General features: G+C 32.2%; 2 protein-coding genes and 1 non-coding gene across 4 annotated transcripts; 1 reads left to right on the top strand and 2 right to left on the bottom strand.

Annotated features, from left to right (window-relative positions):
* Positions 1–440: 440 nt before the first annotated feature.
* On the bottom strand, positions 441–3,007 carry LOC115883003. Its single transcript, XM_030901606.1, has 2 exons — positions 2,552–3,007; positions 441–845 (listed from the first exon to the last, which is right to left on the bottom strand). The coding sequence occupies exons 1-2, from the start codon at positions 2,701–2,703 to the stop codon at positions 686–688; spliced, it is 312 nt and encodes a 103-aa protein (XP_030757466.1). The 5' UTR covers positions 2,704–3,007; the 3' UTR covers positions 441–685.
* Positions 3,008–4,748: 1,741 nt separating this feature from the next.
* Positions 4,749–5,567, bottom strand: LOC115881773 (mediator of RNA polymerase II transcription subunit 31). Of its 2 annotated transcripts, none has more exons than XM_030899804.1 (3): positions 5,492–5,567; positions 5,341–5,448; positions 4,749–5,277 (listed from the first exon to the last, which is right to left on the bottom strand). In XM_030899804.1, exons 1-3 carry the CDS (start codon positions 5,511–5,513, stop codon positions 4,937–4,939), a joined length of 471 nt encoding a protein of 156 aa, XP_030755664.1. In that variant the 5' UTR covers positions 5,514–5,567; the 3' UTR covers positions 4,749–4,936. The 2 variants fall into 2 exon arrangements, with proteins under 2 accessions (XP_030755664.1, XP_030756422.1); XM_030900562.1 differs by having other exon boundaries at positions 5,341–5,430; positions 5,492–5,513.
* Positions 5,568–6,801: 1,234 nt separating this feature from the next.
* Trnar-ccu lies at positions 6,802–6,874 on the top strand. The gene has a single exon. It is a non-coding gene; the product is annotated as a tRNA-Arg (tRNA).
* The last annotated feature ends 11,364 nt before the right edge of the window (positions 6,875–18,238 follow it).

Genomic DNA, 18,238 nt, shown 5'->3' with positions numbered 1-18,238 from the left:
AAATTCCAAGAGGGTGAAAACGCCCCTCAAATATTACAATATTTATTATTTAAAAAACGGTTAGTCTTTCGGGAAACGCTTGGACAAGCATAATTTATTTGGTTTTTTTACATGTTTTGAAATTTTTTAAAAAATCATACAGGATGTTCCAAAAAGTTGGGTAATTTCTTAACCACGATTAAACAGCTTGACGTAAAAAGCTTATTTTTGGCAAACGGACTTTTCGAAAGTCAAATTCCAACGAGATGAAACTACCCCTCAAATATTACCAAGTTATATAATAATATCGCCATATTGTTCTTTCTCATGCTGACATAAATGTGAGAAAATGTTATCCAGTTTGTATGTTAATGAAAATTCTTGCTTTGCTTTATCATCACCATTACAAATGATTAATTCGACGCGAACGAAGTCGCTGGTACACGCTAGTTTTCATATAAAATGAAAGCGATCTTCATTTTATAGCCATCGCTGATGCCGTGTGTTAATTATTTTCGATCATACGGTATTTGAATAATAAACATTATGATCATAGGTAATGTGCTTTGTACAACAGATAAACAAATCTCTTAAGAAAAATAATTATAATTTTTTCTGTCAAAGTTCCCTTAATGATATTTTTTTATTGTACTGTATATTTTGGTGTTTTTTTAAGTATTTTGTAGGGGCTACACCGCTACACCTATCAATAATCATAGTCATCTTGGCTGTCAAATAACCCTCCGCCATAGTCATCATAATCGTCGACCCCTGGTGGTACAAAAGCCCCATTTAACGCTTCTGAAATGGGTTCACCAAATCCAATTCGTGTTGCTACTCCATATATCAGTCGCATTACAGCTAATCTGAAACGTGTTTTTAACAGCTAATTTTACAGTTAATTTACTCTTGATGTAATCTGTATACTATTTTTTATTTCGATGCAGAATCAAAAAATGAACCTTTTTCTGTTTAAAGCATAGAATAATTAAGTTTAAAGTATTCTTATATTTTTAATTGTTTCGCAGATATTCGCGGTAGTATACAATATATGGCTTTTTCAATAGTAAAATAAAAGAGAAACATCAATTGAGGTGGCTTTGATAAAAATTTACTGTTGAAAGAGCCATATAATGTAATACCGTATGATCGAAAAAAAAACGGCATCCAGTTCATGCCCAGTTGGCTGGGAAATGACGATCTATGACATTTCCCATATAAATTTACATATAAAAAATGACAGCGATCGATCTTCATTTCATAGCCGTTTTTTCTCGGTATAATATACAGGGTGTCCCAGAAATAAGTGCAAGTATTATAACTGGTAGTATAGTTCAACCCCACAAAAAACGCCTATGAGGTTTTTTTCGTGAAAAAAACAATTTGAAAATTCGAAATTTTTTGAAAAATTTTTTGGAATTTTTTTTAGTTAAAAAACATAATTTCTTGATAATATGGGAACATAGGTATTAGATTAAATTTACAAGAAAGAAAATCCAGAAAATATTCAGTGGTTCTCAAAATTTTAGCAAAAAATAATTTTTTTGGAAATTTTCAAAGTAAAAATAACTCCGCTATTTTGGACTTATTTGAAAAACGATAAAGAGAAAATATGTTTCTTTTATCGAGATCTACCACCCCTTAAAATACTTGCACTTATTTCTGGGACACCCTGTATAATGAATATCTGCAGAACCGTTAAAAACATAGCAATAGGTACTTTAAATAAAAAAATGTTTTCATTTATTAATTCTGCATCTAAATTAAAATTAATAGTAAACATATATAGCATTACAAATAGGGCAATATTGACCACTGTATACAGGGCAAATCTTAGATAAGTGCAAATATTTTCAGTGCTGATGGTAGATCTCGATACAAGAAACATATTTTTTCTTTACCGTTTTTCAAATAAGTCCAAAATAACCAACTTATGTTACGTTGAAAATTAAAAAAATAATAATTTACTCAAATTTTGAGAACCACTGGATCTTGTTTGTTTTTTTCTTTCTTTTTTTTTAATTTAATTTAATCTACTAGGTACCTATATTTCCATATTATCAAGAAATTATATGTTTTTTACAAAAAAAAAATTACCACACTGTATCTTAAAAGTTAAGATGTTTAGGACATACATTCATATGAAATTTTTTTCTTGGGATACCGTGGGAAAATTTGCGGTGAACCAGGTTCTAAAAAGTTTTTGAAAAATATACAGGGAAATTTAAAAGAAAATGCTCGATTTTCAACATCTTTTTTGCGAAAAAAACCTCATAGACGTGTTCCTGGGGTCGAAATATACCAGCCCTGAAAATATTTGCACTTATTTAAGACTCACCCTGTACATTTAAGAATGGTTCTTTTTAAAATCGGCAGATTGATAGCCAGTTCCGGCTAAACCGGAAGTTCTAGTAATATTTTAAAAGGGATGTACAGTGTCTCTGGTAAATCTTGAAATATCCTGGTCTAAAATCTTCAGTACAATAATTCAAAAAAACTTTTAATTGTTTATGAATCGTGTGAAGAACCCTCTGTTACCTGACGAAAATAAAAAATTAAAAATACTACATACCTTATAAAATTAACAGCGTTGGTTTCCTTTTGTCTTAACATCAATCCTTTTGAGTTTTTCTTCGATTTTTTTCTTCGGGCATCGCAATTTACTGCAAGTAGTACGGCTACTATCAAAATAACAAGCCTAATCTTCGTATTGGAGTTCATCATAAACTTTCAAAGAACACTGACAACCGCGTAATTCTTTTCTTGAATGAAAATATCACATGCATTGAGTTATAATTAAATGCCAGACACTAGGTACTACCGCTAAAAAAATCCATAACAGGAAGACCCACTCTCACAAACTTTTGTTCCGATTATGGTTGAAGATATAGCGATTCAAATATACATAATATAGAAAGTAAATTGTAAGCGTAATTTTAATGTTGCTGGTATGTTTGAAAAATGTTTTTTTAAATATATTGCGGGTGGTGCTTTAACTGAAACTTTGTCGTACTGAAAACAGACGAACTATTGCCCTGAATTTGAGTAATAAATTATACCGTTATGGCGATTGGAATGTGGGTTAAGTTGGTGTCGATGCTGTCGCGAATATAAAAGAAATCGTACTTAACGAAAACTTATTTTTCCAAAAACTTTGATACTTTTGGTTTTTGAAAAATTGTACAGGGATTTCAGAAATATTTTTAGTGCGATACCTCTGTAGGTTTACGTATTGGGGATTAAACAAAATTAAACGTTAAAGAGTAGTAAAGACAGAGTAAGAGAAATAAAAATAAACAAAAGGCGATGAAAAAGTTAAGAAAAATTTATGTTTACTTTTTTTTAATAGAACTGGAACACCTTGTATATTTTTAAGTTTTTTTTTTGAAAATAATAAAAATATACCTTTTCTAATTTTAGATATATAAATAGATTATAATAAATACTATATTTGCCCGAATCGTTTTTGAATTATTTTGGTTTAATCAATCAACGGCTGCTACACAAAAGAAAGATTACAGAATTATTTATATTTTGTCTCCAAGGCACACTATGTAGTTTGTGTGGTAAAGATTGCAAAACGGATCACGCAAATATATACCGTATGATCGAATAAAAACGGCGTCAGCGATGGTTACGAAATGACGGTCGATGACATTTCCCATATAATTTTACGTATAAAATGACAACGATCGATTTCATAGCCGTCGCTGACGGCGTTTTTATTCGATCATACGGTACAAATTGTATACAGTATGTCCCCGGATTGTCTTTACAAGAGAAAAAACTTTTTTTATTCACATTTTAAGAAAAATGCATTCTTCATAAAAAGTTTTGCTTATTCTAAAATGGTTAATGCCTTTTATACTTTTCCAAATTTCCATACCACTTTAGAGAAAATTAATATAAATACATGAGAATAAGGTTGAATTTTTTCTAGCTCTAAAGAAGTTTTAAGTTTTCTAGTTTAGAAGTTCTAAAAATTGAAAGGCTATGGTAATATAATTTCGATTTCATTCTTTGATAGATGATTATTATTCATTTTGATTAACGATATTGTTTGCTGTTCTTGTCTCACATTTTTTGATACCTTTGCCTTTTTCTGTATCATTAAACTAAATAAATTTTGTACTTCCTTAACATTTTAAAACAACAAAAAATATGACTTTTATTAAAATTCTATCAATATGCTTCAATTTTGATTTCTGGGAGAAAAAGTTCAACTATATTTTAATGTTTTTTTTTAATTTCAACCTGGAATGGGAATTAAGTAGTTTCACTTTCTGGTGATTCAGGTAAAACATTACACAGCTCCTGCTTTAAGGTTTTTACTAGCCACCTATCTCTAAAAACCCTATATACAGGTTGTCCCATTCTCATGAAGATATTTATAGGAAAATATGATGCTTTAACAACTCCATAAAATATGACGTTAATTAAAATTAAAAATAACAATCTATTAAAGAATTAAATCGAAATTATATTATGCAACCCTAAAAACTGGTTTTACAAAACAAAGTAGGTATTTGTCTCTTGTCTAATATTCTAATATCTACAACATGAGTCAAGGGTCTTGTTAAATATTTTCATCATTAATAATGAAGGGTAATCTTAATAAAATGTTTATGTTTGTTTGGTTAAATAAGAATCATTTTATTAATTAAAAAAACAGCCCCAATGAGATGGATGAGATATATCTATACAGGTATTATAATAAAATAAAAATCATAGTTTATACCCTTTTTATACCTACTAATATAATATTTTAATTTATTTTTCTCTCTGCAATACTTCTTCATTACATTATATTGTTTTTAAGAAACAGTCCAACATTATTGTTTCCAAATTTCGAGCTTGGGTTATTAAGCCTCTTTCCCACTTCTAAAAATATTTACAGTTCTTAAAAATATGAAGTTTAGGAAGTAAACAGCTTCTTATAACACCACAGTACTGTCTACTATGGTATTTTGGGGTTCATATGTCCGTTTTGTTGTGGATTGCTCGGCTGTGCATTAGAAGCTTGTTCCGTTGTTACACCATTATTTGCAGCACTAGTCATTAATCTACTCCTTCTTCTTGTATAATGTTGCCACAACAAAATTTGTTGATCGTCAATAAACTTAGTGCATTGAGCGTTGACTAACTCTCGCCGGAAGTGCTCGTATTGAAGTAAATCGAGAAAATACAGACACATTGGGTACTTCAGATATTTCGCATATTCTGGATCTTTCCAATACAGCAAATACTTTAAATAATTTATGAATGTTGGGTTTTTGAAGTATCCTCTTTGAGCTAGGACTGAAAAAAGAGAATATATTATAATTACTTACTAATAAAATAACATTGAAGGTTAGAACATACAATTTAAGTAATTTGGGTTTCCTAAACACTGTACGAATTCTAGTTCTATTTGGAACCGTAGCCTTTGTTGGTCGTCTGTCTCTGGAACGCCTGAAACATAATTCCAACCTATTTTAAATAAGGCGATGTTCTAAATTTTAAATTATCCTACTTTTTACACCAAGTCCTGCCATTTTTTGTTTATTTTCTAATATCAGGGTTGTGTCTTCGATAACATTTGTACAGAAAACTGGCTGAAAATGTACTACCAGGGACATTAATTGTACTAGAATATGAAGCACGGATGGGAGTTCAAATTGACGAAAACTAAAAACAGGATAGGCGTTTACGGTAGGCTGGATAGTCCTAGCGGCTTAGGCCTAGAAATTAATTAAAAAAAGAAGAAGAATGACATTTTAGGTAGCTGCGTTCGTTAGTATACTCTGTGGCTGCGTTCAGAAACTTTTAATCTCTGGTTGTGTTTGATCGTGACCGTTCGGTAGTCTTCGTCATGGCGCCATTTTCAAATTATAGTGTTATTGTTTTTTGAATTTGTTTGCGAATACTCTTTTCTTTTTATTTTTTTAAATAAATTAAAATGAAAGTCAATGGTATTTTTTTTATATTTTTTATATTTTATATTCAGTATTTTCAATTTAAATTGAAGTTTAAAACTTCAGTACATACCTAATTAGCAAAATTTTACCTCAGCTTATGATCCTTTTTCAAAAATCACTGGGTACTTCGTGCAGATTATGAATAATTATGGTGTGCAATCGGGAGATTAATATATTTAACAGAAATTGATATTTAAAATATAATTCTAACTAGCTTGACAAAACAATGTCTTCTCTGGGCCGAAACCAACAAAATCTGACATTCAACTGTTTCCAAAGCCTACTACTCCGCTACTCGCAAACATCAGCGGACACGGGGTGCAGGCACGGCTTGAAAATGACTGCCTATCATAAGGATCATAGGCGTCGATAACAGGTGCATTTTTTGATTGTCCATTTTATAACAAATTCTGCTGTGAATGAAAAATATTTACAGGATTCTATTTACAGCAAATTATAATTGAAGGGCTTATTGTAATAACATATGATAAGCCACTCAACCAGAAATCAGTTTTATTAACTAGATAACCAGTAACTATTGTTTTTCTTGCCTTTTATCCAACAAATTTGTTAGATAAATATTAGCGTGTCAAACTAAACTAACTCCAAATGGTCTTAAATGGTCTTTTAATACTTAAATTTACACATTTTTTCAAAACTGCCAAGTTTATATAATTCAGAATTATGGATTTGTGGCATATCATATTATTACAATAAACCCTTCAATTTTTTGTAAATATATATTTTTAAATCACCCTATACCTATGTAATATTAAAAAATATTTTAAAAAATGTGAACTTTTAATGTGGTATAAAAACTTTTAATGTTTGGTTCATTACTCAGAGAATAAAAATACTTTAGCAAGCCCCTGTGGCCTAATGGATAAGGCATCTGCCTCCTAAGCAGGGGATTGTGGGTTCGAGTCCCACCAGGGGTACTAACTTTTTTATTTTTTTTTTGTATTTTTTTAATAATATATCCGTTATTTATCGATTACTTATTCCATATAGTAATTATTGAAAGTTTGTTTTATTTTTTTTAGACGATAAGCAACAGCGCAGTCCATGGTGGGGCGAAGGTTTTTGAACCACGACGTCACGGCGAATAAACAGATAATGTTAGCACAGATGATGCTAGTTTATGATTTATTTTATAACAACTAGAAACACTCTTGTTAAACGGTTTTGTAAAGTACAGGGTGTCAAATTTGCGTGTGTTTTACAGGGTTTCAAAATGCGGTTTTCACATTGCTGTGCCTCATTTTTATGAATCTAAAGATGCTACACACATATTTTTTCCTTACATTGGAAGAGAGTTCCTAAAATACAGTGTGAATTTGAATTTGTAGCATTTTTCGACATCTCTCTTATCTCGGTTATCTTGTTCCTTATCGAAAAGGTGAAAATTGAGTCTAATATAGTTTATCATCTAGAATCTAGTGGCGTAACTAGTTTTTTGTTAGGAGGTGTCATGACTCAAAACTATGTTTTTTTTAAATGAGTTACCCTGTATATTATTTTTAATTGTTTTGCTATGAGCATTCTAAAAATATAATATATTCTATACCTACTTACTCTCATAAATAAGATAAACAATGCATTATTTAACATTTTAACATAAATCAAACCCAGTTTAAAAGAGTATTATTTAATTTAATTAAATAATTTTCCCTGTTATATTAATAAATTGCACTGAAAATGAACTTGTGAAGCTTTTATAGACTTTTGCAATAATTTTGCACACTAAAATTCGAGTGGAATAGCCAAATAAGTAATCAAAATTTGACGTCGAATAAATTTACCCTGTACATTGCATTGAATAAAAGTACATTGAAATAGTACTGGTACATAATAAGATCTACATCGTTTTTGTTTCTCCATTATCTAACCTTGCCTCATACCGTGTTAGTTGTTTTGCCTTATTTGCAAAGAAAATGTAAAATTATTCGGAACTAATCATAAAACACCTATCGTAGATCTTTTGCAATCGTGAGAAAATTATGACGAAACATTTTATAAGATTAGATTTAAAAATTTAAGAATACTGATTAAGGTCTATTCACAACCATCTAAAGGCGGAGATTGACTTGAGCCGAGCGCTGTAATGTAAAGGTGCGTTCACACTGCCTGCGCCGCTCCGCGCCAAACATTTTTTTAACATGTACTTTTGAAGTGTATTTTTTTAGCGCGCACAAAAGTATATGTTAAAAAAAATGACATGCGCGGAGCGACGCAGCCGGTATGAACGCACCTTAACGCATGTTCGCTGCTCGCGACAAGCGTCTTTTTATGAACCGAGACGCGAACATTTCGTTTCCAATGTTCGACTCGCTGTGTTTTTTTCCAGTATTTTTTCAGCGTTTAGAAAATGTCGGATCTAAAAATGGGGAGTGCTACGTTTATTCAAACCTTTTAGTTATTTATTACTAGTAGACCCTTCTACGCGTTGCGGTGGCTAAGGTATACGTTAACTACCGAAGTATCGAACTACCAAACTACGAACTACCCAACTACCGAACTATCTGTAATTTATAGCCTATAGGTCTTATTCTGATGTATAAGCTATATTATTGTAAAGTTTCACTAAAATCCATTCAGTAGTTTTTGCGTGAAAGAGTAACAAAGTTTCATACATCCATACATACAAACTTTCGCGTTCATAATATTAGTAAGGACATTTCTTACACCACCAATTGACAGAAAGACGTTTAACCACACAATTAAAGCCATTGTATCTACTCGAAATATGATTGGAAAACGGACGTTTCCCGAACCTGTACTGACTTTTAATGTAACAATCAAAGAGTTTGGCTAAAACATATAATCTAAGGCTAAAACAGTCGAGTGGAGCACCGCTGTTGTTCGCCCTTTTTGCCGATTATTTTCCGGTATTGACTAGCAAATGCTCGTGTTACAAAGCGTTACATTACAATGCACGGTTCAAGTCAATCCCTGCGCTCAGTTTCATTCCAGTGGCGCATCTAGAGATTGGATCTGGAAGGGGCAGTGGTAATATTTAAATAAAGTACTAGATTTACATTAAATCTTTGCGGAAAAATTTTGTGAGAAAAATTCTAGCGAGAAAAAAGTGGCAAGTCAAGTTGAGATGGATTTTTGGAGTCTCGCAACTCGGGCCCTATGTGAGCTAGGGGTTTGAAACTCGGAATGTAGATGGGGCTCTTCGAGGGACTTGTTCGACCCCCTTTCGTGATATTTTGACGATGTTTCGTGCAATACGAAATCCCATCATCAATGAATCAAATCAAAAATTGTCTGATTTAAATGAAATTTGGTATGTCGATAGACTGGACCATGGGCAACTTGATCGTGTACGACACGTGTCACTGTGACAGCTAGTTTTGACGTAATAAACGTCTAAAGTTGATGTCGTCCGATCGCGACCAAATTTGGTGGGTAGGCTATGTGAGCGACGGTGCACAAGGTCCCATCGGGCAAAGTTGATACGACGCCGACGTTTCGTTTACATCTTCATCAGGGTGGGACTAAGGATTTGATATTAAAGAAAAATGTGGGTCGATTTCGGTATAACTAGGGACGGGCTACAGGATGACGCCTGCGATGTTTTCAATCGATGCGATGCCTCTAAATGGACGAAATCATCAGGATTTCTCTTAATTATGGGTCGATTGGAACCAAACTCGGCACGTGGATAGAGGTATCCGAAACCCGAATGGAGTCCTCAGACGGACAGACGGACAGACAGACAGACGGAAGTAAGAAGAAGTTTTACTTCAAATATGCGCACATATATAATAGTGTTTTATTTATTGAAAAATATACAAATAAAAATAAAATACATTTTTTTTCATTTTTCACAAAACTGACATTTTTTCAACAATAAAACACAAGTGGTGGTCACAGAAATCTGCACAAGGCTGGTTTGTGTGTGACATACCGAAATCTTAAAAAGTAAATACATACAAATAAAATAAAATAGTGCTCACATACATATAAAATACATAGTGCTCACACATTTTTTTTAAATAGATCTTCTACAAGTATATTTGAAAATATTTCATAGTAATAAAACTAATTTTGTTGGTGTAATTTAAATTATGCATTAACTTACATTGCTGTATAAATTTCTAATGAATACATGTAATAGTAATTATAACGAGTGATATAATTAGAGATATTCTTCGCTAATTGATTGTAAAATTCAGTTTACGCACATCAATGAACTATATTTAGATGTCTGTTTACATTTGGTTGATTCTTGTACTTGATTTAAATAATATTGTAAATAGTATATTATAATTCTATGGAAAATACTTTTATTTTTACCTCTACGGAAAATAACTAGACATTAAGCGAAAGACAGTTTCACATAATAATTGACGTGCCTGCTAATTTGGGCTTTGCCACAAGATTAATTTGTTTATAAACTTTTTTAACTTTGTTTGGTAAAATAGGTGTGGCATTTGAACATATTATTTAAATTCTATGGTATAATATTAATGTAAGTAACTTAACTACAGCAAAGCAAAAGAAAACAAAATTATGGAAAATTTAAATTTATTTCATGTTATAGTTTTTTTGACTGCCAACAAGCCGTTTATTTATAATTTAATTTTTGCGTTAGTAATATAAAGTTGTCCATTAGTTATTAGTTTAATCACTAGTCAGTGATGATCATATATCCTCTGTGAGGGGAGAAACCATATGCAATTACTAGCAGTGAATCTGGAAACAAAAAAACAAAGAGACAACGCGTATAAAACTATTTGTTACACATAAAAAACTATTTGTCACATGGAAAAATCTGTTTTTTACGCGTAAAAAAAAAATTTTTAATTTATTACTTTTTTGACATTTCAAACTACACTTTTTCAAACATGTCTTTCAAATCCTTCAATTTAATAGCTGTTAGTAAGAAGTCTTACTTCAAAATTGGTTCTGTTAGAAAGTACCCATTTCAGTTAATGTGTTTGATTACTAAGTACTTGTATTTAATTTGTGTGTTTAACTCAAACATAACAAAAACAACAACAAACAACGCTTTATTGTGCAAAATGCCAAAACAGCTTCATCGACAAAACCCTCACAAAACAAACAAAAGCACAAAAAAAATATACAAACAATAAAAAATACACAATAAAAATAAAATATACAATTCAAAAACATTTAAGTCATTAAAATTACAAAAAGAACATACAAGGACAATTGCAGAACAGTATGCAGTAAACAGATATAATTTTAAGAGTTATAAAATATTAAATATTAAATACTTAAAAAAATATATACAGGGTGGTCCGAGCTGTATTCCGGAAACTTCGGCAGCATATTCTACAGAAAATAAGTAAAAAAGTTCGTATAAATGTATGTTCTAAAACGCATAGTTTCGGAGATACAGGGTGTAGAAGTTCCATTTTTATTTGGATTTTTTTCAAATAATTTCTAAAGTAACGTCAATATTTGGATGAAAATTGGTGTCTAGGAGTTATTTCACATGAGAAATTTGATTTTGATGTGCATATGACTCCTGTTTGTAGGGGGCGCCATATACATGTATTTTAACTGTTTTGAAGAGTAATAACTTTTCGGCCGTACATGTATAAAACTACTGAGTGAAAAAATATACATTTCCGTGACTTTTTACGTAAGAAATGTCTCTTAGTAAAAATCGCTACGAGCAACCGTTCTCAAGATATTTAGAATGGAAATAGTCAATACATGTTATTATTGACAACAAATAAATACGTTGAGTAGTTAGTTATTTGACTGACATAATAAATTTGGGAAATTTTTATTTTTTTAAATTAATTATAAATTTTTCTGCGAAAAAATGATGATAAAACAGTTTCCGTTGAACTTTTGGCACAAAAACACTTCAAATTTATGATTTCAGTCTAATAACTATAGTTAGTCAACATGTTTAATTTATGTCAAGGATGACAGTTATTGATAATTTCGATTCCAAATATTTTGAAAATCATTACTCGTAGCGATTTTTTCGCTACGAAAGTCGAAAATATATATTTTTTTACTCAGTAGTTTTATATAGGTACTGAGGAAAAGTTATTACTCTTCAAACTAGTTAAAAATATGTAGCTGGCGCCCTCTACATGTAGGAGCCATATTGACTTCAAAATCAAATTTCTCATGTCAAAAAACTCCCAGATACCAATTTTCATCCAAATATTGACGTTCATAAATTATTTGGAAAAAAATCGAAATAAAAATTAAACTTCTACACCCTGTATCTCCGAAACTAAGCATTTTAGGACATATATTTATACGAACTTTTTTACTGATTTTTATCTGCAGAATATGCTGCCGAAGTTTCCGGAATACTGTTCGGACCACCCTGTATAGTAGATAATTAAATGTAACATCTGGAGCAAAGCCTAGCATAGCCATACATACCATCTTGTTCTCCAAACAACTCACGGTACTTTCGACCTCCCGTATCTTCGTTGTTGGGAAAGCAAGAATCTTAATTTTTAGTGATTAAGAGGACATTCTAAAGCTGTACCGACTAAAAATTTGCGTGAGGCATTCAATGCAGTCAAAATTAAAGAAAAACAGAGAATATCTAAAAAATCAAAGCATTTGGGGATCCAATAAGTCCATCAAAAATATATTCGTTTGTAATCCTCTTTTAATCTCTTGTAATTCCGGGATAACGAGATATATTTGTTTTCTAAAAAACACCCTGTTACTGAAATTAGGTGTACTTTTGCTTACCACTATCCTTAATAATCAAAATTCACAGATTCAATAGACTAAATAACTGCTTTAAAAAATAAAGAACTCAAAGACTTCAATTACCATGTCCAACTTTAGTACAAAATTATATTCAGGCTAGGATACATACTAAACAATTCGTAGGGCGACTTTGAGACAGTACCAAAATTGGCCCTCAAAGATAAAATTTTGTCTAGAAACGAATATATTTTTCTCCCAGTGTCGTTTAAAAAACGGTTTTTGCGTAAAATATGAGGGAAATAATAGTGTTTTAAGATATACTAACTAGTTTTTCATAGAACTTTACAGTTCTGTTTCTAGTGCAGAAAATATACAGAATTCGTAAAATACACCTATTTGTACTTGTTTTTTTGTTAATAAACATGTAGTGTTCAAGTAGTGTTCAATGCAAAATGGCTATATTGGGTTATTTATTTATACTTTAGTTACCCTTTAACAGCATGTAGCAATGGCGGCTCGTGGTTATTATTGTAGGGAAGTCAATATCTAAAAATATTGCGTCGATTTTTTTAAGACGCGCTCTCGGACGCCCCCAAATTTAATTGGTTTCTTACAAGGTACTTGTACGTTTAGTTAAAGGAAAATAAATATAAATTCTGTTGAAATGAAACCTACCCTTACATTTTTAAACAGGTTGCCATTTCACTAAAAATCCAGTCAATGTTCTTTACTCAAATTTTCCACGGTAGGATTTAAAAGACACGTAAATAATAATGTCACAAAAATATAAATGCTTATATTCACATATGTACCCAATTCTAGTTGTCTATTATTTTTTTAAAGTTTTATTTCACATTTTTTTATATTTTAAGTCAATGCGGCGTTCTTTCTCTAAACGTTTTTCGAAATTTAAGCAATTGTTTTCTTTTAACCGCACGATTTCACAAACTAAACACCATGTTGTCTATTTTAAAATATATATTCCAGAATCAGTCAACAACAGTTCATCATTTATCCATAACTCGAAAATTATGAATTATTATCTACACAAATTTCGCGGTCCACCTCAAACACTCGGCTACGATAAAGCGAGAGACGGGATTTGTTTCGATATTAAAAATTTAAATATTGCTTTATATTGACTAAACCAAACATTATACGCGATAAATGATACAAAAACATAGGTTGTTTTATAATTTGAGTTTTTATAAACACCCAAACTGCCCAAACGACGAAATTTTTCCAGCGATATGACTGAAATCCTTTTATGAATGACGCGGTCAATGGCCAATATAAACTATATCTATCGCACCTTAACCCATTATATTTTCTATACGTGGTATACCTTACCTTGTTGGCGTCACGAGCCGCGACATTTGGAGTTTAATACGTGCAAAACATAGCGGGAACGAAGGACAAAATGAAATTTTGACCGGCAGTAGAGAAAATGGGTAAAATAAAAAGTTTTCAAGCGAAAATTGGACAAATTGAAGATTTTTGGGAATAGTTTTAAATATCTTAGGATAAAAAAGTGATTTACAAAAAGTATAATTTGAATAGGTTTTTTCTAAGTTTCTTCTGATTTTTTTGGGGGGGGGGGGCATTGACCATTTGACCGTATGGTTAAGCCGCCACTGGCATGTCGTAGAGATAACTTTATTTAATTTTTTTATTACTTTATTTTATTTTTAAAACATATCAGAAATGTATTAAAATTATGCTGCAGTCACAAAGGTACTCCAGTTTACAGTAGATTTCCTACGAATATTTTTTAATTAAAATAATAAGATGCTTTGGAATCATCTTTTGCGATGCTCAAGCCATACAGGTATTAAAAGCTGATATTAGTTCTCCATATTCAATAAGACATTATCTCTACAAAAAAATCCTTTATAGGTATTTCGCCACTGCATTGCAAGAAAATCTACAAAATAAAATAGTGATTTTTTGTAAAGACTTCTGGCGTTAAACCTAAACGGACACTGCTTGTCAGAAGTTATGTTTACAGTAATAAAAAAAATAAATTCATTGCTCATGCATCTGTAGATGTTAGTAATGTATGGCAATCGCTTCTTTAATTTTAAAGAACATAACATAAATAAACATAACATTCGTAAAATTTAAAAATAATAATTCAGAAAGTTTGGGGCTTTTTGGTTTTACCTTATTAAGTAATTGTTATCAGGTAGTAATTGTTAATTTTGAAGTTTAACTTGATATAATGTCATTTTAACAGAACGTCAACGGTTTCTTGTAGACGTTAGACATATCTGTTTTAAAAAAGTAAAGTGTTTTCAAATAGTTGAATTTAAATATTTTAAATAGTTTTTTTCTCTATTCTTTGTATTTTTTTTGCTTCCGACGACGGAAAGAGATAAACTTTCCGAAACGTTAAGCATTTTTTTCTTTGTTAGGCAAATTTGTATAACTGTAAACATAAGTTCTGACAAGCAGTGTCCATTTAGGTTTAACGCAGAAGCACAGACGCAAAAGTGTTTACAACAAATAACTATTTTATTTTGTAGATTTTCTTGCAGTGCAGTGGCGAAATACCCATAAAGTAATTAAATGTTTTCTTCTTTTCTTGTTTCTAACTAATCTTTCTATTCAGAAATAAGACTAAGAAGAATTATTATACATTCACAATTTGGAATTATTACAATTCAATTCGGTTAATCCTTGAATTAGCGGAAAAAATCTTACCCCACCGTTACGGGTATAACAAGTACCCATACGCCATCCGGTGGTTTCAGTTGTTGGTACCTGTAAAGCGGTAGAGTACCACAGAATAGTGCGTAACTTGTGGTGGTTGAGAGAACGATCGCTTTGTGTATTGGTATTACCTCGGCATCGGCAGTTTGATTTCGGAAAAGGCCAATATCGACTCTGGAATTCAGAACAGAATTAGCTTTTATTCTTAATCGAAGGAATTAACAGCGCCTCAAGAGCATTCTGAAAATTAAAAGACAGGGTTTTCTACAATCATGACACAAAAACAAAACTTGCAGTGTACCGAGCAATAATAATCCTCACTATGTTATATGGATGCAAAACCTGGACACAACGCATGAACCGGCACACGAACGCATTAAACAAGTTGCTACAGAGACACCTTAGACAACTGGTAAGAATCAAATGGTACCACCATGTCTCAAAGATATCGGTCCTTGAAAAACCTAGCTGCGAGAGTGCTGAAGTCATGATTCCTAAATCCTGCTTAAGATGGGCTGGCCACGTATGCAGGAAAACCACCTATCGAAATCTCTTCTTTACGGTGAGCTTGTAGACGGTAAGAGGAAACCGGGTGGCCAATGCAACAGATACAAGGATATTTTCCATAAAAACTTAAAGGGGATAAGCATGCAGAATCAGTGGGAAGAAGCAGCGCACAATAGAACACAATTGAGAAGAATTTTAAAGTCAGTTAACAACGGCAACCAAAAAGTAAAGAGGCAAGTAATGAGATTTTTGAATGTCCTGAGTGCGGAAGAGATATAACATATACAGTACGTCTGCTGGATCTGTGTTTATGAAAGGAATGCGGACAAAAAATATTTAAATAAACAACAATATATTTTATACGTCGACTTGACGAGTACGTCACCGCAAATCGCCCCGCCCACTCGTTTTATTGGCTACTTGCAAATTTGTCGAATTTTTATTAATGGGACGCGTTGTCTAATTTTTTACGAAAACCATGGAGAGAATATCGTTTCCCCTCTCACAGATACCCCGTAGCTACAGAACGGACAGACGTACTGTAACGTCAGGCTTTTCAGTTACAGAAAAGCTCATGAAAGAAAACGCCCTGCGTAACCATCTTCTGATGCATCTCAAATACTCGTCAGCGAGTAATGGCAGTAAGTAAGTAAGAGCTGTGAAGTTTTGTTCACTTAACAATCAAATTGAATAGTACAAAAGACCAGTTCGTTTAGTTCATTTATACCTAATTTTCTACCTACGCCTATGGACCTGTGACAAATCTTTACGGATCAATCACTTGTCTATGGGTAGCGTGACTATTTTATAATTATGAAAAAACAATTAAGTTGAGCGGAAGGCAAACTTGGATAAGAAGTACATCGACTCTTTGGAGCGTATGTTTAATGCTTTGTCTTAGTGCTGTTAGTCTCTCAAATCTATTATAACTTACCTTAATTGCGGCCCGACCTCTGTCTGTAAATATGTAGCTCATTTCTCGAGACTTTTCGGGACTGCTCTGGAGATATTCTGCCCGTTCATAAGGATCTTATTTATATACTTTTAAAGCACTCTTATTTTTTACTATCGAAATAAAACGGCCGAGTTTTTAGAAAACATTTAAATTTAATATTAAAAAGAAAATAAAGAAATGGAAAAATACAAGAAAATTGTCTGGTGTCTGCTTTGTTGAAAAATCTGATAATTACCAAATCAATTGAACCTTCATTACTAAATCTTACTACAACACATTAAAATAATTTTAGAGAAGAAAATTAAAAACATTTGACAAAAGGACATAAAAAAAATACTATTAGCAGACACTAGACTTAAAAACTACAGGGGGTCACATCGTGAACCTTACCGAGTTTCGCGAACCCGAGGGAGAACCGTCTCTTTTAGAAACTTAAACCGAACTAACTTTTCTGCCTCCAAACAGCCCCGAGGTTCCAACATTACAGGGTTGAAGGGTGGTGCATTCGGTACTTCGCCAATAGGATCATCCCTAAAGGTACTGTTCTTTGCTTGATTGGTCAGCTTGACACCGCCCTTCAAACCAAATTGGTTCGACCTCCCGTTGTTAGATGGCAGTACTATGACCATTTTACGTATTCAATTCTCGTTTATGTCTAGATACGTGCTTTCCCAAAGTTCCCAGATCCTTTACAAACATCCGGCGATAGTTACATGTTATCAAGGGTGGTTATTGGTTTTACAATGTCTCAGCGTTTTTATCTAAGGTCTATCTTTACAATTTTCTGTTTACTTCTAAGTTCTACAGTTTATTTGCTTTGCCCTTCTATAAGTTTGGGAATTTAAAAATAGTCACGTTTGAAAGATGTTTGTTTTATTACTTCCTGCTAAAAGACCCTCTCCCGAAACTAATAACCGAAAACATCGACTTGAACGTAAAGGACATAGGAAATAATCTGTTAATCATATAAATAATAATATAAAGGAAATAATCTGTTACAGACCACCTTGCCAGTTTTATTATTCCGCACCATTTCTAAGCACTTACCAGAGGCACTTACCTCCGCACCAGCAGACTGTTTAGTCTAGGAGGCAGTGATTTTTTTTGTATTTATTTTCCCAGTCGGTGAACATGAAATTGTATGTATGGATGGTGACATAAAATGATCATTTGTGAGTCTGGTTAAAATTTGCGGATGGATTTGCTAGATAAAAGAAGAAGAAAATTCCACTTATTTTTTCCCAGTCCTAACATCTTTGGTACATCACTAGTGGAGGAAAGTCAGTCTCAGGGCCTATTTTACCATAAGGCCCATAAGGCCCGGGCGGGTCTTGGTTTGGTTGGGGCCCGTTAGAGGTTGTAAAATATTCATAATTTCTTGAATTTTTGAATTTTATTGGAAAAGAGGGCCGGAATTTTTGCTTGGGCCTTAGGGATTGACCAGATGAAAAATAGACCC

Source organism: Sitophilus oryzae, unplaced genomic scaffold (genome assembly GCF_002938485.1).
Source record: "Sitophilus oryzae breed Bouriz unplaced genomic scaffold, Soryzae_2.0 scaffold_1000_pilon_pilon, whole genome shotgun sequence".
Classification (NCBI taxonomy): Eukaryota; Metazoa; Arthropoda; class Insecta; order Coleoptera; family Curculionidae; genus Sitophilus; species Sitophilus oryzae.
Note: the sequence above shows the minus strand (reverse complement) of the source record. Positions and strands in the feature narration are given on the sequence as shown.